At 53.1% G+C, this 24,277-nt stretch overlaps 1 protein-coding gene across 1 annotated transcript in view; it reads right to left on the bottom strand.

Moving 5' to 3' along the window:
- Positions 1 to 18,831, bottom strand: part of ZMIZ1 (zinc finger MIZ-type containing 1) — a 110,337-nt gene extending 91,506 nt beyond the window's left edge. Inside the window, exons 1-3 of the mRNA XM_090278289.1 lie at positions 18,739 to 18,831; positions 11,657 to 11,765; positions 5,768 to 5,881 (exon numbers count right to left, since the gene is read on the bottom strand). Of these exons, the coding sequence (XP_090134415.1) occupies positions 5,768 to 5,881; positions 11,657 to 11,716 (174 nt within the window). The 5' untranslated portion in view covers positions 11,717 to 11,765; positions 18,739 to 18,831. The remainder of the gene's footprint in view (positions 1 to 5,767; positions 5,882 to 11,656; positions 11,766 to 18,738) is intronic.
- Positions 18,832 to 24,277: the final 5,446 nt, after the last annotated feature.

The raw sequence follows: 24,277 nt of genomic DNA, 5'->3' as shown, positions 1-24,277 counted from the left end.
GAATCAGAGAGGAGCCAGTAGCGCCCCCTTCCCTGGACCACCTGAGCCTCTTGGAACGGAGCTCTGCCGCCCCATCCCCCATCTCCTGGGAATCCCCTGTGCAGGGAGGAAAAATAACTTTCTCAGGTTAGAATGTTTGCTCTGCTTCTATGCTACAAACAGAAGCCCCTGACGCAGAAGTCTTCCACCCCCCTGGGCCTCTTTCCCATGGGCTCTATTTGCCCCTGCACTGTGGTGCTTATTCCACTCTTCCCCAGCCACCACATTCCAGAGACTCTTGGGCACCCCAGGGCATGTGGGGGGAGGGGGGGTCCTCACTGTTATTCTCAACGTTCAAGCAGAAAAACCAAGGCCCCTAACTCTTTATGGCAGACAGACAAGTCTGCAGACAGTCTGCAGAGCCGGGAGAAGGGTTCTGGAAGGGTCCTTTCAGCACAGTTGCTGACTATGATGCCCTCCATCTTTGGTAGGAAAGCCTGGGGTAGGTGCAAATGAGCACAGACAGTTAACACAGACAGTTCGTTTGAACTGTGCATCAGTGAGGCTGTTGTTGGAGGGAAGCATCAATACGGTTAAGGAGCGTAGTGAGGAAGTTGGCTCCTAGGTGCTGAGGGTGGAGCCAATCAATGTTTTATAAGCAGTGAAGCACCAAATTCTTATAACAGCTCCACAAGGGAGTGTTATATCTCTTTACAGACAAGGAAACTGAGGATAAGTAACAATGCAAGGTTCCGAAGCCTGTCCATGAGAGAGCCAGAATGTGATCCCAGGCAGCCAGGCCACAAGGTCTGGGCTCTTTCCACAAGAGGACCTCTTTTTCAGCCCACAAAGGGTTAAGGCCATAACTCCCAACTCACCTGGGAACCCTCAGGCCCTAGGGTGAGGGCAGGGAGGCAAAGGTCCCACTATTTGGCCAACACTGGCTAATCCTGTTGCTCTAGTTTGAAAAGAAACTAGCGAAATTGAGCAAGAGGGGCCTGGTACTGGTACAAGGGCTGTCCTGCAGCCTGGGCTGGGGCCTTCAGAGGAGCAGGGAGTGTCTGTCACCAAGTCCCTTGAGCCTCAGTATTTATTATAGAGGGATCATTGGCTCCAGCAGCCTCCTTTCACTGACAAGGAAGCTAAAGCTCAGAGAAGGCAGGGGCTTGCTGAAGGTCATGCAACATAGATGTGGCCGAGTGGGCTGAGCTGGATTCTGTGACCCTAGAGTGCCTCATGTGCGCCCCTGGCTTCCTCTGGCCCTCCCTGAGGACCCCCAGGGAAGTCCTATGAGGTGGGCTCAGCTGAGCAGCCTGTTGTGTTTCTGAGAGGCCTGCTCCCACTGAAATGAGGGTCCTGCTGGTAGGAAGACCCCTCTTCCACAAAGGCTGGTGGTAAGCAGCCTTGGCACTGCTGCCCTCTGCTGGCTGACAGGCCCAGCCCACTCGCCCAGGCCCAGGAGGATCTCCTCAGGATTGACTGTTTGAGACTTGGACACCAAGGCCCAGGGGGATCTACAGGCCACTCTTGCCACAGAGAGGAAACTAAAACCCGGACAGAGATGGGGTGTGCTCAAGGTCACGTGGCAAGTATGTTAATCCCATGAAGGGAGCGCGTTGCTTTGGAAAGTGGTGAGCCTTCTGGATAGGAAGCAGGACAGGGTGCCTGGGAGATGGTAGAGAAGGGATTTCGGCTCCTGGCAGCGGCGGCTGGGGCCAGGCGGGCTGGACTCACAGCCCTTTCTGACTCTTAACAGTCAGGGGACCTGGAGGCATGCTGGGCCTGTGTTCCAATCCTGCTGTACCTTATGCTGTGCAACCTAAGGCTAAGTTGCTTAACCTCTCTGAACCTCAGGTTCCTCTCCTATAAAGGTCTGAGGATGTCCTCCATGTCCAGTGTTCTGTGTAATGGGCTCTGACTGTCCATTGTCCCAATTCTATCACATGGTTGTGCCCGGACCCCTCAGAGCAAAGCCCTCATTTCCCACTTTGCTATCATTCTCAACACAGGGCTGGGCTGCTGCTGCTTCACTCAAGTGACTTAACTTCTCTGGGTATCAGTGCCCTTATATGTGAAATGGGTACAAAATGCCCTCCTTGCACGGGTGACAGACAGGACTGGGCACACAGCTCAATGAATGCTGTATGTGAACGTATGCCCAGGGCTTCAGCAGTGAAGACTTTGAGGCTGTTGGGAGCTCCTCACTGGAGAAATGAGGCCCCTGTTAATACGCTAACTGGTCTCTGTTTCCCTCTTCCACCTCCTACCTGCCTCTCCTCTCCTGTGCTCTGGCCACCTGAGCTCTTTCACAGGAGGCAGAAGGAGCAAGTCCAGAGAGGCCTGACTGTGAGGCGGACACCCAGAGAGAAATCTCAGCTCTGCTGCTAAGAGAGGGGCTGGGGGAGTGAGCAGCCAACACCATCAGGAAAATCCTGGTCCTGAGAAGTGGTGTCCCAGGCTCCTGCACTTCTGCATCCTGGGGTCAGAGGGCGTGAAAGGGAGGGTGGGGCAGGGGCCCAATGGGCTCTTTACCCCAGGGCCTGGCTCAGGGTCAGAGCCTTTTGCTTGAATCGTGCCTAAGCTGCTTATAGGTACTATGGCACAACTGTGTCCATTTTTTTGCCAAGGCTAAGTGGTTTTTAATTTATATCCTCCAAGTAAGCCGGATCCAGAGGAATTTGCTCCCAGAAGTCACCCAGGGGATTGAGGCAACCTGGAAAGCTCAGGCTGCCACCTGATTGGGGAGGGGTACATGTGTATGGCAGGGGCTCGACAGCCTTGCCTGCTAGGCCCCTGGGGACCTCTGGCATCCCCAGTGTCCATCTCTCTCTGGGGGCAGGGTGGGGACTGAGGATGCCTGAAGGAGGAGAGGGCTGGCGGCATGGCCCTGGGGCTCCTGGGGGGCGGTCAGTGGTACCAGCCTGGGACTACAGCAAGCTGCTGGCTCTCTCTCAGTTGCCATGTTTATAAAACAGGAGTGACCATCCCTCCTCTGCCCACCTTGAAGGGTCTGCATTAAGGATGCAAGGGGACAGTGCCCAGGAAAGTGCTTTGGGCACCGGGAGTGTCTTCTATGACCCTCTACCCCACCTTTTTCTCCCACTGGTCCTACTGAGCTCTAAGGGACAGTCAGACTCAGGTCTCTGCAGCTGTGGCTGGTGGACCAAGGGCCCCTTTCTGACTAAGCAGCAGGCCAGAGTGGGTGGGGGGGGGGGCAGAGCTGGCTGTTCAACCAGGTATATGCCTTAAGCTAGGGTGCAATGAGGAGAGGCCCAGAAGAGCTGGAACTGTGCTTTTGTCCACAGTTTCCCTGCCTAGGAAGCCACAGCCTCTCCCCTATCCAGTCAGACCCTACAGGGTCCTCCCTGATTTCCTCCTCCAGGAAGCCCTCCACAATCCCTCTTCCCACCCTCTAAGGATGCTCCTCTTCAGAGCTCCTATCATTATAAAATCATATCCCATCACTCATCTGCTTAAGATCTTTTAAGGGTTCCTCATTGCTCTTCTACCCAAACCCTTCTTGCTTGGCCCGCAGGCCCTGTGTTAGCTGCTTTTTCTTTCCCTCTTCAGTACCATCTCCTATCCCTGTCCCTTTCCTCTGCTCTGTTCCTTGAACAAATCAAGCCTTGGGGCCTTTGCACTAGCAGTTCCCTCTGTCTGAAGGACACTTCCCTCTCAACCCTAGCTGACTCCTTGCCACTCCAGTCTCAGCTGGAGGTGTCACCTCCTCAGAAGACTTTTCCTGATCACCAGCCTGCCCCCTCTCACGGGGTATGTCCTTCCTTACTCCTTTATGTGCTTCGTGTGAGCCTCCCCACTGGGAAGTAAGCTGCTTGAGAGAGGCCCATTGTACTCATTGCACTCCCTCTGGTGCCCAGCACAAGGCCTGGCCCACTGCAGGGACTTGATGAATGTTTACTGAGTGAATGGATGAATGACAGAGCCAGGGCAGAGCCAGTTACTGGTCATCACATGTCTGATTCAGCCTCAAACCCCCACGTTCTAGGAAGGGCCAGGCTCAGTCTAGGGTGCTGGGGAAACAGGGCAGCCTGTCCGGCCACACATTACGGGTGATGCCCCCTCTTCCTTCACTTCTGGCGGCCTGTAGTTGGGGGGCGGGGGAGCGAAGGGGTCTCTGGTAACATCTGTCCCTGACCATGCATGGGGTTTAGCCTGAACCAGGATCCCCACAAAGAGGATTAAGGGAGCTAGGGAGGGAGAGCCAGTGGGCTGAAGGATAAGAAGGGCTGGGCAACACAGGTGGCTGCCTAATTTGGCCTGGTGTTCCCCATGGGGGCCAGATGGTGTCAGCTTTGGATAAACAGAGGAGTCTGGGAGGGTCTTGGCTATCTCCCTGCCTGGCATCCTTAATGGCCAGGAGCATCCACTCTAGAGGCAGATGGGTCTCAGCTTGAATCCTGGGTCCACTTCTCAGGGGCTGCGGAACCTTGGGAAGTCAGTTTCCTCCTCTGTGAAGTGAGGAAGGTAGCAGGACCAACTGCATAAAGTGGGTCTGAGGATGTGGCGAAAAGGCATGTCCAGTGGACCAAACTCAGTGTCAGGCGCAGCTGAGGTGCTTGTTAATGATGGCCCCTGTTATTGTTGCTATTCTTTCCACTCCAGGCCAGGGACATCCTGGGCCTTTTGTCTCCTTCCTTTCTGCAGCTCTAGAGGAAACACGGTGCCCTCAGGCTTCACCCATTGCTTCTGCCTGGCCAGGCATCCATGTTAGCCTGCCCTGTCCAAGCCTTGTAGTAGCTCCCCCCCACCCCGCAGCAATCTGTTTACCCACATTCTCTTCAAAGCTGACTGACTCAGGACCCTCTGAACAGCTGCCCTCACAATTACTGGTACAGGTCATGTGGCTAGGGCTCCTTCCATGCGGCTGTCAGCTGGCAAGCTCTTAAACTTGGCAAATCATGCCACCAGCTCCAGGCATGGCCTCTGTTGTGCTTGTAGCCTGGATCCTTACCGAGCCAAGTTAATTTCAGTTCTCTGGGTTCTGGTGTACATCTGGGCCTTTGCACGTACCATTTCATGTGCCTAGAATACTGGCTACCCTCAGCTGCTTGTGCAGATGGATCAAACTCCTGTAGATGTTTAAGTGACTCCTTTTCTCAGTTTTCTGTGACCCACCCCAGCTCCCAGGCAGTTAATGTTTCCTTTCTCTATGCTGCCTCTACCTTGCACATGATTTTCTCAACCACCTCTTTCCACATCTGTCTCCCCTACTAAAGAGGAAATTGGGCTCAGCAGAGTTTTGTTCATCATTAGTTTCACAGGACTTAGCACAGGGGGGCTGTACATGATAAATGAGGGGATCAATCAGTGTTTATTTAGATAGGTGAATGGGTGTAATAGGAGCTCAATAAATGCTTATATGAATGGGTAAGTGGATAGATGACCATAAAAAGAGCTCAATAGATGTTTACCTAAGTGAATAAATAAATGAGTAGATGGCTGCAAACCCTTCAAGAGTCTCTCTGCTTTGCTTATGATGGAACATTTACCCCACCAGACTTGCAACTCTCCGAAGTAGGCCTGGGCTTTCTTATTGAGTATGGGGAACCCTCCATGGGCACTACATCTGCCTGTCAGACCAGTTTCCTATGGTGTGTGCACGTTCAGGGTGAGCACAGAGGGCTATCCTCTCCAGCCAGTGGTACCTTCCTATCTCTCATCCCCATCATGTGCGGCCTCCCTGACACCTGGCCAGGTATCAGTCCCCAGCTGTCTTCTCTGGGTGTGTGCAGAGGAGGGGAAGGAGGGGGTGAGGGTGTGGACTCACAGTCAGACAGCCCATCAGGCTCTGCTCGAAAGGTCGCTGGAAGGCTCTTGGGTCTCCACACCAGTCCAGCAGCTCCGTGGCGGCATTGTGGAAATTGGCAGGGTTCTGTAAGTGCTGTGGGAGAAGAAAAAGAGGAAGCATGAGGTCCTCAGGTTTGAGCCAGCATGGGTAGCAGGGAAGACTCTGGGCCTTTTGGGGAGGAGACTTGAAGGTGTGATTAATGAGCTTTCTCCAACTTCCCCTCATACATCTTCCCTTTGCATCTTCTCCCCCGCCCAATCCATGGCAGGATGGGGATGAGCAGCCCCATTGTAAAGACAGGAAAACCAAGGTCTAGAGAAAGGTGATGATAGTAGATACTTAATATCTCTAGACCTTGGTTCAGGAGGGTGGCATCTGGCTTCCATACTTGGGGGCTGGCTTTTCCTGAGCCAAGATAGGCTGGCCCTGGAGATTCCTTCTTGATGATTTGCCCACCACACCCCCACCAAACAACCTCTGGCTTCAGAGCAAACTCTGCCACAGCCAAACAGGACTGGAGCAGGGGCCTTAAAAAAAGAGGCCTCCAGGCCACACACAGCTGGGAAGGTGGACAAAAACACAGCACCCAGGTTATTATCACACTGTGGCTTGGTGTATGTGGCTTATGGACCCCTGGTCTCCTGTGCCCAGTCTGGCTTGGCTTATGGGGCGCTACTGGCATTGTCGGGAGGGGTCCTGGCCAGAGCTCAGGCCCCTCCCAGTCAGGGGGTCTGAATTCTGGTGCCAAGGCCTCTAGATCCCACTTCAGACTCAGACCACTCCTCCCTTATTTAACACTTCATGTCTTCCCAGGCCATGCTGAGTTAGGCTCTGAGCCCCGGGTCATGGAGACGGTTAGGATGAAGCTGGGATTCCAGTGCTGGGTGTGCCTGCATGTGGGTCCTCCTGTGGGACATCTAGTGTCCAGAGGGTTGGGGTGTAAGCAGCTGCAAAGGGGAAGGTAGTACCTTCTGAGGTTCCTGTGGCCTTGGTGCTGGGAGCAACAGGGAACAATAGCTGCCCCTGGGAACTGCAACATCCCTACCTGCAGCATGAGTCAGCCTCAGAGCTGTGGGAGCCTCTGTGAAGCAGGGGCCCTGAGAGTCACACTCTGCCTTCACCTCCTACTAGCTGTTGACCTAGGGTGGGTCCCTCACCTCTCCAAGCTTTAGTTGCTCTGTCTGTAAAATAGGGATGGCAGGTCATGGGATAGCAGTGGGAATGTTTCTTTCACTTAGGGTTTCATGACTGTTGTTATGATGTAGTTAGTGTGAGGCAAGATTTAAAAATGACTGGAAGAAAGTGGAATAAATTAGAATATCCTCCTTCTGTAGAACGAGGAGAAGTGGAGATGAAGGAGAGAAAGAGGGCGAGCATGCAGCAACAGAGCCCTCTGTCACTGGGCCGGGGTGAGAATTAAACAAGATGAGGCTTATACAGGCCCTGGCAAAGCGCCTGGTGTGTGGGGTGCTCCCACATGGGGCTGCCCTTGGCCCTGACCCTGTCTCCCAGAGGCTCTCCTGAAAGCACAGCTGCGCTTAGCAGCTTGAAGTCCTGGCTTCACTCAGTGCTCTTTCTGCAAAGGCAGAGCTCCTGCACTTGATTTGCAGAAGACAGGAGAAACTTCCACATATAGAAACATGCCATCTGAGAGGGCAGCAGTGGGGCCTCACCTCTGTCCTTGTGCACTCTCTCTAAAACGGGTCTCCTTCAAGGCCATGAGCTATACCTGGGCTCCATGTGGAAAGCCAAGCAAACCAGCAAGTTCCCTGCCCGGCAACCTCCCTCTGCTAACTGAGTTATTCCATTTATTTACATGATGTCACACTCAATTAGTACGGTCAGCAGCCACCACAGGCTGCTCTCTGAGCTGCCTGCCCACAGCACCCCATCCTCGGCACCCTCCTTTGGGGATCTGGGTTTGCAAGTTGCCTCTGAGGCCAGGTTCAGGGATCCAGTTTTGTTCTGGCACCTGAGAACCTTCCATATCTTGCCATCCCACTTCTCCATCCTCACTCCTGCCAGCTCTTGTGGCCATCAGCTTGGACTCCGGGTGGTCACCTTTGGGCACAACTCATTGGCAGGAAGAATGTCAGGCATCCCATGTAGTGGCTGTTGCTCAGCAGCTTGTGGCCTTGACCAAGCCACGTCCTCCCGCCCTTCCTGGTGCTTTGGTTACCCATTTTCTCTATGAGGTGGATGGAGTGCACAGAGAGGCTGAGTGCTGTACTAAATGAGGGGGACAGACCTGGACCAAACCCCATCTCAGCCACCGAGCCACAATGCCCTGAGTGTGTGCCCAAGCTTCAGATCCCTCATCTGTAAAATGGGGTGATGACAGCTTGCAAGGCTGCTGCAAGGTTTAGAAACAATATACCTAATGATGTTCCCATTACAGAGGAGGGGTCAGGTAAAGACTAATATTGCTCTGCATACTGGGACCTTTGTACTATCTCTGGTTTCTTCTACAAGCTTCTTGAGCATAGAAAGAGTGCTCTGTTCACTTCTGGAACTGTAGATGGCCCAAGGCCAGGCCCACACAGAAATGGTCAGTGAGCAGTTAACTTTCCAAAGGATGGTCCACCTGTGGTACAAGCCAGCAAGCTGACCACTTCATAACAGATCCCCAGTGGCACACAGAGAGGCCAGGGCTGCGTGGGTGAGCTTGGCCAGCCTTTGATGGTCTGTGGATGGGAGCACAGATCTGAATCATAGGCAGAGGCCTCCCTGGCTGTGGATATTACTGGACACTAATACTCTATTCCCCATCAAAAAGCCTGCCCATCTCCACAATTGCTCAGAAGATCAGGGCCATATCTACCAGCCACTGATTCTGTTGGGGCAGGAGTAGGAGACATCAATGCCCAGATCAGGGACTGACTACACAGACCAAGTGATGAATGCATCTTCCTGTCAATCCATCTGTAAATCAACTGATCTATCCATGCATCCATCCACCCATCCATCCACCAAAATATGAATCAGTTCATCACCATCTATCCACTTGCCCACTCACCCACTCATCCATTCACTGCTTTATCCCGCACTCATCCATCCATTCATCTACCTACCTATCTGCCTGTCAATCCAGAATTTATCCAACCACCCACTCATCCATTCATTCATCCATTTATCCATCCATCATCTAAATCCACCCACCTAACTGTCCATGCATATGTCTATCCAGCCACCCATTTATTCATTCCCTTACCTATCCATTTATAAGTCTACCCCTGCTCCTTTTCCCCAGCATACTTGGGCCTCACCCTGACCTGGGCACCGTGCTAGACTGCTGACTTAGAGATGAATAAGGCACATCCTTTGCCTCCAAGGAACTTAGTAGCCTTGTGAGGGGCTTGATATATGCCCTGCAGGGCCTACAGCTCAAGGGAGAAAGAACAGGAGGGGTAAGGTAGCTGAGTTGCCCAGGCAGCACTGGAGCCCAGAGCTGGGTGGTATAGATGCTTAAAAGAGTATCTGGGGTTTGGGGAGGCTGCTATGCAGGAATCAGCTGCTTTGTAAGGCTTTGCATGTGGAGCCCATATGTGCCTATGACCTCTGAGTGGGGCACATTGTAGAGGGCATTGGTTCTCCCGGTGCCGAGGTTGAAAAAGGGGAAAGGCAGCTGAGCCAGAGGCCTGGAGGGAAGAGATGGGTAGCAGGCGTGCTGCAGGACAGCGAGTGCAGCAATGGCTAGAACCAGAGTGGGTCGGGGGGAGGGAAGGCTACGTTGTAGAGGAGAGGCAGGGCTGAGTCTGAGGCTGTGAGGCCCCTATGGGAGCCATAGCCTTCCCAGCCGCCACATCCGTCATCCTCAGAGCATGCAGACCTGCCTGCCTTTCTCTGCTGATTAGGATACAGGATGTCTGAGAATCAACAGCCTGCAGCCACCCTCTGTGGTAGCTGGGCAGCAGACAGACATCAGTGCTGAGCTGTGTCTGACCGGAGGTACGGGAGGGGGGCGTGGAGGATGCAGGGAGCTCTGGATGGCCTGGAGGGCATCTGGACAGCTTGCTCACCCTCACGAATGTGCCACTGTCTGGCCCAAATGCAGAGCTCTGTGTGTATGTGTGTGTGTGTGTGTACATGGTGTATGGGGCAGACTGGGAAGAGCAGCTGAGGCGATCCCTGGCTTTCCAGCTGCTCTGCACTCGATGGCTGGGCGTGCATTACCATGCCCATTCCACAGGCAAAGCGAGATAAAGTGGCAACTTAATCAAGGTCAGGTAGCTAATGAGTGCCATACTTAGAGAGGGCTAGACCCCTGGGAATAAAGGGCACCCTGATTCCTGGTGATGCAGAGCCAGGCATGGGGAGAAAGGTCAAGTTGTGATCAGGTCTCAGGAGCAGCTGTGTGTCTGGCACACATAGAGTCTCATGCACAGGGGGCATGACTGTATTGTTGGGGGGTGGAGGGCATTGACAGTGATCCCTCATGGGCTGGAGAAACTGGGTCAAAGGCAGAGCTAGGAGAGCCCCGCAGAGGAGGAGGAGGGAGGGCAGGGGAAGAGAGAGCGCACGTCTGGTTTCTATTCTGCAACCGTGAACAGAGGCGTAATTGGCATTTGGGAGAGCTGTTCGGGCTGAGTTCAATCTGTAACAAGTCTTCTTCAATTTCCTCTCCTAAGACTCCACACAGGCTTCCGAGATTGCTCTGCTTGATGCTAATGAGAGGACACACATCCCTCATTCCTGGGGACTAGCCTCAGCTCCACTGGGCCGTGGCATTCAGGAGGACAAGCTATGTTGGGGGTGGGGCTGTGGCTGGGGTCCTGGGACCAGTGGCCCATGCTAGTTACCTGAGCTCCCTGCTAAATGTGCTGAAGCCAGGGGACATGCCACAGAATTCCTCACCCTGTCACTGAGACACTGAGGACAACAGCCTTGCCACCATTAGCTGATCACCTGCCACGTGCCAGGGCCAGCTCTGTGTTTCACTGACAATATCCTCCTCACAGCATCATCCTACAAGGCTGGTCTGACAGGTGGAGAAACTGAGACTCAGATAAACAAAAGGACTGCACATTGTGGGTACATGGAGCAGTGCGGATTTGACCCCATGTCTGTTTAATGTCAAAGCCCACACCCCTTCTGCCATATCTGCTCCTTCCTGGAGTAAAATAAGACTCTGGACTCTGTGCACAGATGCTGCCACATGGCGCTGCAGAGAGGCTGAGCTCAGAGGGTGAGCGCATCCCTCCTGGCCACCACTGGGGTTGGGGGCTGCCTGTCCAGGCTCAGTCAGGCTTCTTAAAGTGGTGGTCTCTGAGCCCACTGTGAACATTCCCCACCTCTGAACAATCCAGAGAGGTTGCTGGCGGGTAAGTCACCTCTTGAGTTTGGTGTGAACACTGGCAGGAGGGGTAACTTACCATCCTCAGGGAGAAAGCCCTCCCAGCACCAGTGGGGCTGAGTTGTGTGACTTCAGGGGACCCCCTTCCCCTCTCTGTGCCTCAGCTTCTTTTTCTGTAACATGATCTAATTTCCCAAGACCTTTTCTTTTCCTGTTTCTTTATAGTAAAATCATTGGAGCAGAGGGGTGGGAACTTAGGTCTGAGAAAGCTATCAAGCACTTTACTGCATCCTCAGAGAGCGCTCAGCAGAGCCCAGAGAGGGCATGACACTGGCCCAAGTGACACAGTTGGGAAGAGAAGAGAAGGGACAAGGCAGAGCTGGCTCTTGAACCCAGGTGTGTGTGATTCCAGTGTTAGGATTGTCCATGCCAGCAATACTCTCCCGAGGTGGGTGGTCAGGGAGCCCCAGGCAGTCGACCCATGCCCACCATCCCCTTCACCAGAGGCACAGGGCAGGCCAGCACCCCTACTGCCTGGGCAGCAGAGGAGGAGTGAAGTCGGGCCACACACGCACCTGCTTGATGCACTGCAGCCGGTCATTGGTCTGCTGGATGTGCCTGTCCATAGAATTCATTCTGGCCGTTTCGCTGGGTTCTACCCGAGAGCCATGAACGTTGTCCAGCCTGTGAAGAGAGAAGCAGTGGGTGTCACTGGGGTTGTGCCAGGCCTAGCAGCCTTCCAGCCACCTTCCAACCCTAACACCGATGTGCTGGCCCCAGTGGCTCCCAGGAGGTTCCTGGGCCCTTTGTGAGCCATGGTGGCCTCTGCCCAGGTAGCCCTGCACTGCAGGGAGGAACCATGGCTCCAGCTGCCCAGCCAGCCCTTGCCCATGCTTGGCTCTGGGAAGCCCCACTGGGGCTGAAGGCAGGAAGCGCTCCTGGGTGTTCTCTGTGGTGACTAATACGAGCACTGGGCAGGCATGTCCACTATGGGACATGGAACTGCATACTTAGATACATGCATTTCTATGCACATGTGTGTGCTAGGTGGTGGCGGTGGGATGGCAACTCATCTTCAGATTCCTGGGTCAGGGCTCAGCTCACTCGACGTGGCTGTGTGTGTGTAAGCATGTGTGTGGGGGATCTTCCCACGTGACGACCTTCAGTGCTTATGTGGTATAATTGCAGCAATCCTGTCCTGTGCCTCCTCAAAACCCCCATGTTTAGAGCTCTTTACACTTTAAAAACCACTCCCAATGCCATTTTTTCCCTTTTGTCCTTCGGGAAAAAGGGAGAGAAGCAATTAGCACCACCTCCATTTTCCTGATAAGGAAACTGAGGCTCACCGAGAGGAAGGGCATTACTCAGGGTAGCACAGTGAGTCAGTATCAGAGTCCAGCCAGGAACCAGGGCTCTGACTGTCAGCCCTTGGCTGAGTGGTCTGGGTACATGGATATCCTGGTCACCAGGCGCGCTCATTCTGAGTGGGCAGTGGGCTCGGAAACATCAACATGAATGCCACTTCCCCCCGGGGCATGAAGCTAAGTGGGGGAGGTTCCCTCAGCTCCAGAAAGACCTCAGAGACTCCAGGCCTCTCCACAGAGGCCACAATGGTAAAGGCAGAGATGGAGATAGAGACAGAGCGTTCAGCTCTAGTGTACACACTGCTCAGGGGTCCCTGGGCCAGGGCAGAAGCCTGATCACTGCTGGGTGGGTTGCGCCTCCCATGACCCAGGGGGCATTTCAGACCGCAGACACATGGGTCAGACACGGGGTACTGAACAGAGGCTCCTGGCCTCGGGCCTTCTCTGCCACCCTGCAGTTCCTCATCTCTGGCCGTGTCGTCCAAGCCCCATTGAATAGGCACTTTCTATATGTTGGGCCTCTGAATTCTTTCCTTTTCTCCTCATGCTCACTCTGTAAGATTACAATCACCTCCATTTTACAGACAAAGAAACTGAGGTCCCAAGACCTGCCAATCCCCATGGCTACAAGGTGCTTGGACTGCGTCCATACGCCTGTCTGCTTCCACGTCCTAGACTCTGTCCCCCAGCACAAGCACCCTCCCAGCACGCCTGGTGCCAGCCTTGGGAAGAAAGCCTTTTTCCTCCTCCAAGGAGCTCGTGACTGCACGGCTCCTGTTGAGTGCTCCTTATTGTGCCATTTGTGCTTGAGAAGGCACCTCACTTGCGTGGTTCAAAACTGACCAAGTCCACAAGGGGATTCTAGCAAAGTGCTGGTCCAATCCCCAGCCCCCAGGTGCCCTTCCTGGGAGGCCTGGTCATCAGTCTCCTTCTGAGGGGCTCATCTTAGGGAAGTAAGTATCTATATGTACCCTCTCTCGCCACCCCTTGAAATAAAAAACATAAAATGAAAGCATTGTATACGCACTATCTGTACCTTGATTTTTTCCTCTTAATAATATCTCAAAGTTTACTTCACATCAAGACATAAAGAAACTTTTTCATTTTTTAATGGTTGTGCAGTGCTCCAAGATACAGATGAATCATCTAACCTCACCAGCTGCTGTTGGAAGGTCTGAGGCCCTAGGAAGGTGCTTCTGCTCATGGGACTCACACGCCAGCCTGGTAATAAAGCCTGAAGCCGTCTCCAAACTTCATTATTGCAAATAGTGCCCCAAGATCACCTTTTATAATGGTCACTTCATCCATGTATGAATTAATCTGAGAACATACTCTTAGAAGTGGAGTTACTGGGTCACTTGGGCATTGTACTTTTGATAAGTGCTTTCTGGGTTCACTTTATCTTGGAGCTCTCCAGCACAGAGATAAAAATGGGGGTGGTGCCCCATATTTATTTCTTTTGCCCTCAACCCACTAATCATCCCTCTACTCATCCCACTTATCACACATTTATACACCCAGATGTCCAACTTCTCCATCCATATCATTTATCCAGCTAAATGCCTGTCTGTCCAACCCAAGCATGCATCCATCCAATCATCTTCAGCCTCCACTTGCCCATCCATGCACGCTTCCAATTCACCCAGGAAATGCTTTTTGGCATCTCTACTGTGCCAGTCCTATGCTAGATTATGGGGCATGTGAAGATTAAAATGAATTTTCTTATGTTCAACAAACTCTTGGTCTAAGCCTATATTCACTCCAGGTCACCTTTCAGGTCACTATTGTTGAGCTCCTCCTAGTAAGTCAGGTGCTGGTTCAGGCACTGGGCACAGAGAGACACTGTCAACATACCACCCTTCCACTTTACAGATGAGGTAACTGAGGCTTAGAGGTTATAGTAACAACTAGCTTCAGCATCCTGGCTTTTCCATCACAGCCTAAATGTTCGTACAGGTACTGGGGAGGCTCTAGGGGTCCCTGCAGGATGCTTCTCTGATGTTGTAAACATGTGTGCCAGAAGTGGTGAGGGGGTCCCCCAAGCAGGGGCGGAGTTTACATGCACAGAGTCTCAGCCAGTGCTCACATGGCAAGTGCTCCTGGGCCAGAGACAAACCATGGTGGCGTCAGCAGGAAGGAACACGGGGGAGCCCTGAGTAGGAAAAAAACAGTGCCACCTTCAGTGAGGCCACCATGGTTCCTGGTGTCAAATCCCCTCTGAGTCGAAGGGACCCTGGTGGTGTCCCAGGCACCACATGGCACACAGCCCGCACTGTGGGCACGGGCAACATTGGCTTCTAGGGTCCCAATTAAAGAGTGCAGTTTCCATAGCCAGCTGACAGGAACCATTAAACAAAGGCCGGGTTAGCTCCATGGGAGCACAAAGACACCCCAGGTCTAAGCAGGCTTCAATCCCCTGTCTTCAGGACGCAGCCAGCCAGGACAAAGGGCCTGCAGTGACCCAAGCGGCCAGCAGGGTGTACTGTTGATGAGCCTAAGTGCCCAGGGGGGCTGTGAGAAGGCTTTTCTGACTTTCTAGGCCTTGGTTTCCCCATTTGTAGAGCAGGATGGTGAAGGGTAGGGAATTAGAGGCTCTGTCTCTAAGTAGGAACTTTTCCCAGGGTAGGCAAGACATTTTGTCTAGGGTCAGAAATCTAGTGGGGCCTTGATAAAATACTTGTTAAATGACTGACAGATCATTTTTGGAGCCTGGGGGTGCTCAGCCCACCCAGGAAAGCCCCTAGCAGGCATAAGAAGTACAGACCCACCCAGGCAATCACCTTTGGGCCCACAGGCAGTGGGGCCACAGGTCTCATTTTAGGAAGCAAACAGAAAAGGTGGGATTAGGGGGAGGGAACAGTACTGTCCAAGTTCAGGTCAGTCCCTATGAGCTAGCACTCATGACAATCCTGTCTGCAAGCCAGTGGCTGGACTGAATTGGCTTCTGGATTCAAAGATTCTCAAAATACCCATAGCCAAAGACACTTTAAGGTCTCACACCAGCCTAAGCATTTGGCTGGTTTCATCTGGGGGAGCCTGATGCCCATAGTAGTTTGTCCAAGGCTACACAGCACATCCGGGCTGGGTCCAGGACCCAGAGCACTTTACTTCTGGGCCGGGCTCCATGTTATAGATGCCAGGAAATGAACAGAGGGCCCTGGGACACCTGGGAGACTCAGAGGGTGGGTGGCAGCCAGCAGGAGAGACATCGCAGATCACAACTGTGTGTCATGTGTGTCTTAACCTATAATAAAAGAACAAAATATCTGGCGATTAAGGAGGCACTCACAGGTGAGGTAACGTTTTTAAACTGCTGAGATCAATGGAAAGTCAGGGTTATTAACATCAGGAATGGATGGGACTGGAAGCTCCAGCCCCTGCAGAATAGGGGTCAGGACCTGGAAGGTTAAGGGTCATAGGCGTAGAGAGAGAAGGGGTGGGCTAAAGTGGGCATGAGAGACGTAGCTCACTAAGGGGCAGTCTGAGATCTTCCATTTGTTCTGCACCTGCTACGTGCAGGCACCAGTCCTGGACCTGTGCAATGCTAATTTACTGAGTCCTAAAAGGCTCACAGAGGTTGCATGACTTGCCCAGGGTCACCCAGCTAGAAGACGCTGGGCTGAGATTCAAATTCTCTGCCTTTCTAACTGTTTATATGTTGTTCTTTCCATTCCACCAAGACTGGAGCCTCCTGGAAGTTCACATCCCAGGATGTGACTGGGCCCCAAAAGATGTGCCCTTGGTTCCACCCAAACTGTCCAAATCCATCCACTTGCTTCCAAGGCCACTGGGCTCTAGGCATGCTGGCTGGTGCAGCAAAGTGACCAGTGTTCAGTAGCCAGCAGAGGTCGCCCTCCGCCACGGGAGTGCTACTGGGCCACTGCTTCCTCCCTCCTCAGAGCCTGGATTCCTATAAGCCTTTACAAGTAGCTACAAATCCTCTGGGGCTGCAGTTCCTGCGCCCACCACAGCATTCCCTCCCAACTGGAGATAGTGCCTTGGACCTGGCCCCGGGTGCACCCATGGCCTCAGTCCTTCCACACGCTGGTCTGCCTCTGAATGGGGAGTGGGCTCAAGCAGTCAAGCCCCCGACTCCTCTGGCTCTTGGCCCTCTCTCCTGGCCTGAGCAAAGTGGAGCCTGTAGGAAGTGCAAAGCTAGTCAGCTCGGGAGCCTGGCGGGGACTCTGTTGTGCCACTTCTTCTAGGCCTCAGTTTCCCCATCTGTAAAATGAAGGCTAGCTAGCCTTTGGCAGCCCTTCAAACTCCAACATTTTAGGATTTCTGTGTCAGGAGCTCCAGCTGTTTGAAAACGCCATCTCAAAAAGTGCAGAATGCTTAGATTTCAAACAGCACAGCGAGCCTGTCCCAAGGCAGGCCCAGGAAACTGCTGGAGAGCCGCTGTTCTAGTGGAGCCTGAGTATAGGCGCTACACACTTGACTCTGCACCTCATGCTCAGCTTGGCTTCATTGCACATATGTAAGTTTTCTGATTGATGGTGACATCTGGTTGGCCAGTCTTCCCAACTCCTAGTTGAGCTCTTGAAGGGCCAAGGTTCCATTTTACACTTCTCAGTACCTAGCATAGTGCTGACCAAGTTCACCTTAGTGGTTCCTAGCACAGAAGACATGCCCCAGAAAAGTTAGCTGCTATTAAGCACACAGGGCTGCTCAGAGAGTAGAATGCTGAGAGCTGAAAGGGCACTTGGGGGCCACCTGGTCCTGTGCCCTTAAGGCAGGAACTGAGAGAGGGGAAGGACACAGAGGGAGACGAGGGCTGAGTAGGACTGGAACCCAGATGGCTGTTCTAAGATGGGCCCCGGGTCATCTCTGAGCTCCCTGGAAGCATGTCTCCCAGTTTGAAGGTTGGGGAAAGCACATGGCCCTTGGTGGGCTCCTCTTAGGACCTGGAAAACAGGGTGTTTTTAGCTGCCCAACAGAAATGTTGATGGAGCCCTGGAGGCCTCTCCCTAGGATGATAGACTAACATCAGCTATATTAACACTAGTGTGTTTTATTTTTCACTTTTGAGGCCAGACGAGTTAACCAGTTCACTTAACACACATGCACATGGGGTAGATGTTTTGCTTGGGTGTGTGCACACTCACAAACATAGGTACCCCTTTGCATACTTAAGACTAGGTGCATGCACACACTCGAGTGCTGGCACAGATGCACTTGAGCACACACATCTCATGACAGCTTGCACAGGCAAGTGGTGGGGCCCCCAGGGAGCTGTGTGAGCAGTGGTGTGCAGAAATGATTCAATCGCCCTGCACATCTGCAGCTCAGGTCCCCCAGGGCGAATGGTGCTGGTAGTGGGGGTGGAGGGCCTGTACCCGCAGCTTGCAGAGCAGAGGCTGCATTCCAAGACATTGCCAGGGCCAGTGAGTGTGGGACCTACTCTCTACTTAGCCTGGTGGGAGATCATGGGGGTCCAGGGGACCTATTTTGGCCAGCCCCTTTACTGGCTCTCAAACTCCAAGAGGGGCAGATATCATGGGCCCTGGGTTCATCAGTGACCTGCCAACCCTGCATGTGACAGCATCAGTCTAGGTCCTCCTCAGCTTGTCCTCCACCTTTCACCACTTCTAGTCGCACGCACCCTGTGTCCTTCATGTGGGGTTCCTCCCTGTCTCCTGGACTGTGCTGAAGAGCACATCTCCGTGTCTTTGCCTCTGCCCCTAAGCCCAAAACGCCTGGCCCCTTCATCCGTCAAGGACTGCTCTAACTGGCACCCTCTGGTTTCCTCCAGCAGAGCCACTCACTCCTACTCCTGTCTCCAGTGTCTCTGTCACACACCCCATCTTGGTGGTACCAGACAGTGGCATACGTCTCCCCCATCAGCTGGGATGTAATCTAGTTACGAATTCCCAGAGCCTAGCCCAGGGTCTGGTACCCAGCACATGCTCAACAGTGCTCATTAGATGGATGGATGGATGAGTGGGTGGATGGACAGCCATTGTGATCTAGAGTGGCAAGAGCTGAATACCCAATGGCCCAGACCTGATCAGAGGGTCTTGGGACTGGGAGAGACTCCAATAATCCAGTCCAGGGTTCCCATAGTGATGCCTGTACCACCGGCAGAAGAATGACTTTAGGTGGTCCATGGGCAAACTGAAGTATTTGGACTAGAATGATTATCAATGCTGAGTTTGTGGATATTATTATTTAGAATGAGGTTAAATTAGGGAGCAAGGCAGACCTAAGTGGATTAAAGAACAATTAATTAGTATAAATGAGAGGAAAGTGACTGAGGGTAGGGAAGCACTGGCATAGTCCAATGTGCTCCTCACCTTAAAGGTGAAGGAGAATTTCAGAGAGGTGCAGGGCCGCCTGTGGTCACATGTACGTGACTCTTCCACTCCCAATCCTCAGAGCACTGCATGCTGCCTGGAGTCAGAAAAAGAGGGTGGTGGTGAAGCAAACAGAGGGAGAAGAGGGTGACATTGTGCCCTATCCCAGGAAAGTCAGGGAAGGGCAGACGGGCAGGAGATGAGAAGGAGACAGGGAGGCAAGAGGCAGCTCCGGGCAGCTGTCCAGGACCAGCTGCTTCCCACTCTTGGCCAGGCAGCTGGAGCTGGCTCTCGGGCCAGCTTGAGGCCTTGAGCAGGGTGAGGCTCCTGGGCCAGGGGTGGGCCCTGAGTCAATCCTTCCTGGCTGTGTGAGGTTGTAAGAAGCTGCTTTATCTCCCTGAGTCTGTGTCCTCAACTGTCACACAGGAAGGTGCCTTGCCTCACTGCCCCACTAGACTGAGGAGCTAGGTGCAATCACTTAGGGACAATGTTCTGAAAAGAGAAATTCTGGTTTGGACACCAGCTCTTCCAAATCCAGTTCCTCCCTCCTCAACTTCAGGAGTGCTCCACACCTCCTGCCCAGAGTTCAGACACTTTGGCTCGGCACTTGGGGCTCCTGGAAGGGTGGACCCACTTCTCTCCACGACCCAATTTCCCAGCACCCACCCTCATCTACGGGAGCACGTTTTGTCAGTGGTGGTCAATGGGGTAACACAGTCTACCCCTGGTGTTTCAGAGTGGGGGCTTCTTGAGGGCCAGTTCCACACTGCCACATCTGACAACCTGTTCTGGGACACAAAAGTTAAAGCTGAGGGAGGACAACTTACTCGGCAGCACACATGCCGATGTTGCCCTGACAAAAGTGGCGGCGCACTGGTCAGACCCACACTGTGCTGGGAACCCGGCTGTGTTCTTGGGGTGTGCCCCATCCCTCCGGGAACATGAGGCTGAGCAGGCGAGGGCCATGCCCTTGAGGCCAAACCCTCCTGCCCCCTCTGGCAGCACTCTGAATCTCTGACCTCAGAGTGAGTTTTCTTTTGCAGCTCCCCTCCCCAAGGTGAAGGAGGGCCAGATTCAGCCCTGGACAAGGTCCTGAACCCATGGCAGCCCTGGGCAAGGTCACCAAATTTAGCCCTATAGTGTGTCTAGTCATTTCTAGTGCTATACCCTGCCTTTTGTTTTCTAAAGAAATGAAACAACTACTGAACCTATACGTGTCAGCCACTAGGTTATTCATATCATCTCCCCTGAAGCCTCAGAATTCTACTATAATTGATGTTCTACTTACTATTACAAAACTGAGGTTCAGGGGGGGTCTAATGGCTTGCTCAAGGTCACAGTGCAGAGAAGTGGCAGTGCCAGGACTTGAACTCCTGTCTGACTACAAAGCTCAGGATTTTTTCCTGTGTTGTGCTATTTATGGTAAGATGGCAGGCCTTCCTCAACTAGACACTCTCTTCCCTGGCCCCAAATGCCCTGCATGCCAGGCCAGTGACTGTCAATGCCATGGAGTGCTGAGCATGGTGCAGAGATGAGGAGACAAGAGTCCTGCCTAGTTCTGTCTGATGCTGCTGGGTGCTGGGCCTGGGCCACCAGCCTTCTTCAGGTTAGCCGTGCCCATGCGATGCCCTTGACCTGGCTTGTCTATAGGCTCTTGTCTGTGATTCCAAGGGCTCAGCTGCTATGTAGTAGGGAAGAAGGAGGGTGGGAACTGTTCCCTGAGGGCCCTTGGAGGACATATGGTAGAATGAGGCTGGCAATGGAGCCAGGACCCCTAACCACCAGCTGGTGCCCTCTAGAAGGTTGTAGATGCTCTGCAAATGTCCTTACAGCTCTATCTCCAGGATGAAAGAGGTGTTCCCCATTGCGCCTTCCCTAACCTCAGCTCCTCAAGGCTCCAAATCTACCCTCCTGGTATTTGCAGGGAGGTGCAGACAGGTGCAGGGCCAATGACATGCCAGAGAAAGCCAGACAGAGCTAGATGAGCCCTTAAGGACCACCTGGCACAGGGATGGCAGGGCTGTGGCATGCTGACACCACCCCCACCTCTTTCACCCATGGCAGGTGTGGCTAATCAATCGCCACACTTCCTGCTGAGTCTGGACATGCCTTGCCCATCCTCCACACATACTTCTGCCCAGCCATTCTTAATCACCTGTTATGGACACATGAGAAGAAAACTTCTGGGCAGCTCTTCTTTGGAAGGGGAGTAAATAAAGGCCCAGAGAGGAGAGGGCTTAGCCTCAGGTCATCAGCCAGTCAAGGTGTAAGCAGAGATTCGCATGCAGACTTCCCAACTTCTGACTTTGTGCTCATTCCCCTAAATGTCACTCAGAGCCAGTTTCCTCGAGTTGAGAGCCCACATATGGACCACTCAGGCGAGCCAGCCATGCCGTAACAACGTTATGTCACAGCCTGACAGCAGCTTGCAGACAAGTACTATCCCATTTTGCAGATGAGAAAACAGGCTCAGAGTGGGTGGCGCTTTCTTTATGTGGAACCTAGGGCAGCAGCTGTTTCCCTGAGTCTGGGCTTTTATTTTTGCTAACTGGGTTTTTGCCTTCTCCTTTAGTTAATTGCTATGAACTGTCAGATCTTTAAGAAATTTCTCAAAAACAATAAAAAATTAGAGAAACAAACAAAAAAAAATCAGAAAGTAGACGAGCTAAAAGTGGAAGATGAAAATACACAGTTTTCATGGCTTCGATCTGGAAGGGACCTGAGGATGTGCTTAGGTCTATTTACAGGTGAGGAAACAGAGAATCAGGGCAAGAGTGGGGTGGCTGGAGACCAGAGTGCTGAAGGCCCCATTGTCGGTCAGAGGTTGGGGGAAGGGTACGGGGTAGGCAGTGAGGTGGGGGGACGTGAGGGTCCACACTCCAGCTGCCTTGAACTTCTCTGTTCTCTCTGCCGCTAATTGCATCTAGACACACAGTGCAGATGCCTGCCCAGGCTAGCCTGTGGCCACAGACAGCAAGATGCAGCGGGCCTGCCCTGGGGAGCTCCCAGAAGCCTGGAGGTCGGGGTGGGGGTGTAGCACAGGGTGACTGTGGCAAGTGTGCCAAGCATGATAGGTGTAGGGGCTCTGCTCCCACTGGGAAACCTCTGCCATTGCCCTTGTAGAAGTCTTATGAGGTCCCCGTGGATGTGTGCGGAGATTTTCACCATCTCAGCTGGGCTCAGGCAGGCGCACTGACCCCACTAGCCTCACCATCCTTTCTCCAGAAGCTCCTCTGTGCAGGGGTGGGGTGGGGGGGTGTTCAGGTGGATCTGTTGCTCATCACCCTGCCTATCATCTGGTCTGCACTGGGGGAGTCTCTGGATGTGAGGTTACCCGGAGACTGAGTTATCCCTATTCCAGGCTCAGAGTGGAGGTCTCATTCCTGAAAACCTCCAGGGACAGCTAGGTACCCCATAGGCAACCTGAAAATACTTCCTGATGTCTAGGAAGACAAAAGTTCACACTAGGTGCTCCAGAGCCACATGCTGACTCGGTGCTCTAACTGTGCAAAGCATTTCACAGTTTACAAAGCACATAACCTCATTTGACCCTTTATCACCTCATTTTACACAGGCAGTATGGCTTAGCGGTTAAGGATACCAGGCTCCCTGGGTTCAAATTCTGACTCTGCTACTTGCTAGCTTCTGTACTTGGGATAAAACGCTGCCCTCTGCATGCCTCAGGCCCTGCATCTGTAAACCATTAAGTGAGGCAGTGAATGGGAAGTATTCGTTGGCTCTATACAGGACCCAGGTGGGCCTTATCAATCTCCATCACAGGCAGGAGGAAACTGGGCAGAGAGGAACTGGTGCTTGTTGAAGGGAGAGGAAGGGAGTTAAAAGCAACCATCTAGACACTAAGATCTTTAACCTTTTAAAGAAAAAAAGAGTATATCTAAAACTTATTTTTTTAAACAGTGCAACAACATCTTAGGCAGAAGCTCCATTTATCAACAATGAAAGGGGCCATGAGGCTGCCTATTCCACTCACCCTCACACAGGTGCCTCTGGGCTCAATGCCAGGCCTCCGAGGCCTTGGGTGGCTGAGACAGGGCTTCTGTACCGACCAGCCAGAGTGCCAGGTTGAGGAGCTGGAGGGAGTTGTCCTGATGGCAAAGGACTACCGTGGAAAGTTCCAGAAGGAAGGAGGGCTAAGGTTGGAGCTTCAGGATATGTGATCTGAGCTATGCTCCTCCAGTGCAGCAGCCTGGATGCCCAGTGATGTCTATCCAGGCGGGCAGTGTCACTGATGAAGGCTGGGAGACCAGACAGGAACCATTGCCCCTTGTGGGCAAAAGGACGGCAATGGCCGGGACACCCCAGAAGAGGCTGCCTGAGGTTAGAGCCTCCCTGAACAAAGGAGTCTCTGGTCAGATCTGTTGGGGGAAAGCTGCAGATTCTACTCTCCTCCTGGAGATTACTAAAGTACCCTCACCTGTGACGGGCCTTAAAGAATCCAGTTTTCCCTCCAAAGTTAATGGATCGCAAAACACTTTTTTTCCCCCACTCAACACATTTTAAATCCCATGGAACTAGTTTTCCCGAAACGCATTTGGAGAAATTCAGATCTAAGGGGAGCGGCTCCAGGGTAGAGAGGCTGGACATCAGGGAGAGAGGCGCAGAGGAAGCTGGGCTGGCTGGCAGGCTGGGGCAGGGCTCCCAGGCAGGGTGGGGGGCCAGACACTGAAGTGTCTGCAGGGAGAGAAGCCACAGGGCACCCTCACTAACATCTGAAAACCCTTCCCACCAGGACTGGGGCTCTGGATTCTGAATCCAATATCATGGCCAGCTTCATGAAGCCACCTAGATATACCTACCCAGCCAGGAACCTACCTGCCTGAGGGCCCCCTCAGCTCTGGCCCAGGCCACTTGCTGAAAAGGCAAAGACCAGCGTTGGAAGGTCAAATGAGCTGCTTGAGGCACAGACTGGGTTAGAGTCACTTCAAAGGCCCACCCAGCTTGAGGCAGGACTAGAAGAGGCTGCAGGGGAGGGGCTCCTGCCAGACTCAGGTCACTGAGTGATCATGGCACTCAGCCCCTCTACTCTCTGGCCCTGGTGAAATGAGAGGCTGGGTCAGATGATTCCTAAGGCACTTTCTAGCTTTAATGCTCTGGCAGGAGGCTGGGGGAGAAAGGATTAAACAAAAAAAGTAAGATGACAACCCTGACTTCCAGAAGCCTGAAATCCAGGTGACAAGCTGTTTCAATGCACCTGCTGGCAGTGTCCACCACGGGGCTAGACCAGGGCTGGGCTGAGGACATCCCCACAGACTTTCTGGAGGAGGAGGGGTGGAGTCAGGCCCTGAACCAGGAGGTTTGGCCCCGGGGACAGTGTGGCTGGGCAGAGGGCCAACACTTGGGAATGGTCTGGGATGGGGCAGGGAAGGTCAGGCTTATTTTGGAAATAAAACCACATGCCCAGGGCCCTTCTGACCAGGCCTGGCCAATCAGCCTGGCAGGGTGGCATTAGGGTCTTTCTTAAGGGAGAAGGTATTGAAATGAAGCAGAATGTTCACAATCCATCTGCTTTTTAATTAAC

The sequence above is a fragment of the Furipterus horrens genome, unplaced genomic scaffold (genome assembly GCF_987537825.1).
Source record: "Furipterus horrens unplaced genomic scaffold, mFurHor1.1.pri manual_scaffold_5, whole genome shotgun sequence".
In the NCBI taxonomy this organism is placed as follows: domain Eukaryota; kingdom Metazoa; phylum Chordata; class Mammalia; order Chiroptera; family Furipteridae; genus Furipterus; species Furipterus horrens.
This window is presented reverse-complemented; position numbering and strand designations above follow the sequence as displayed.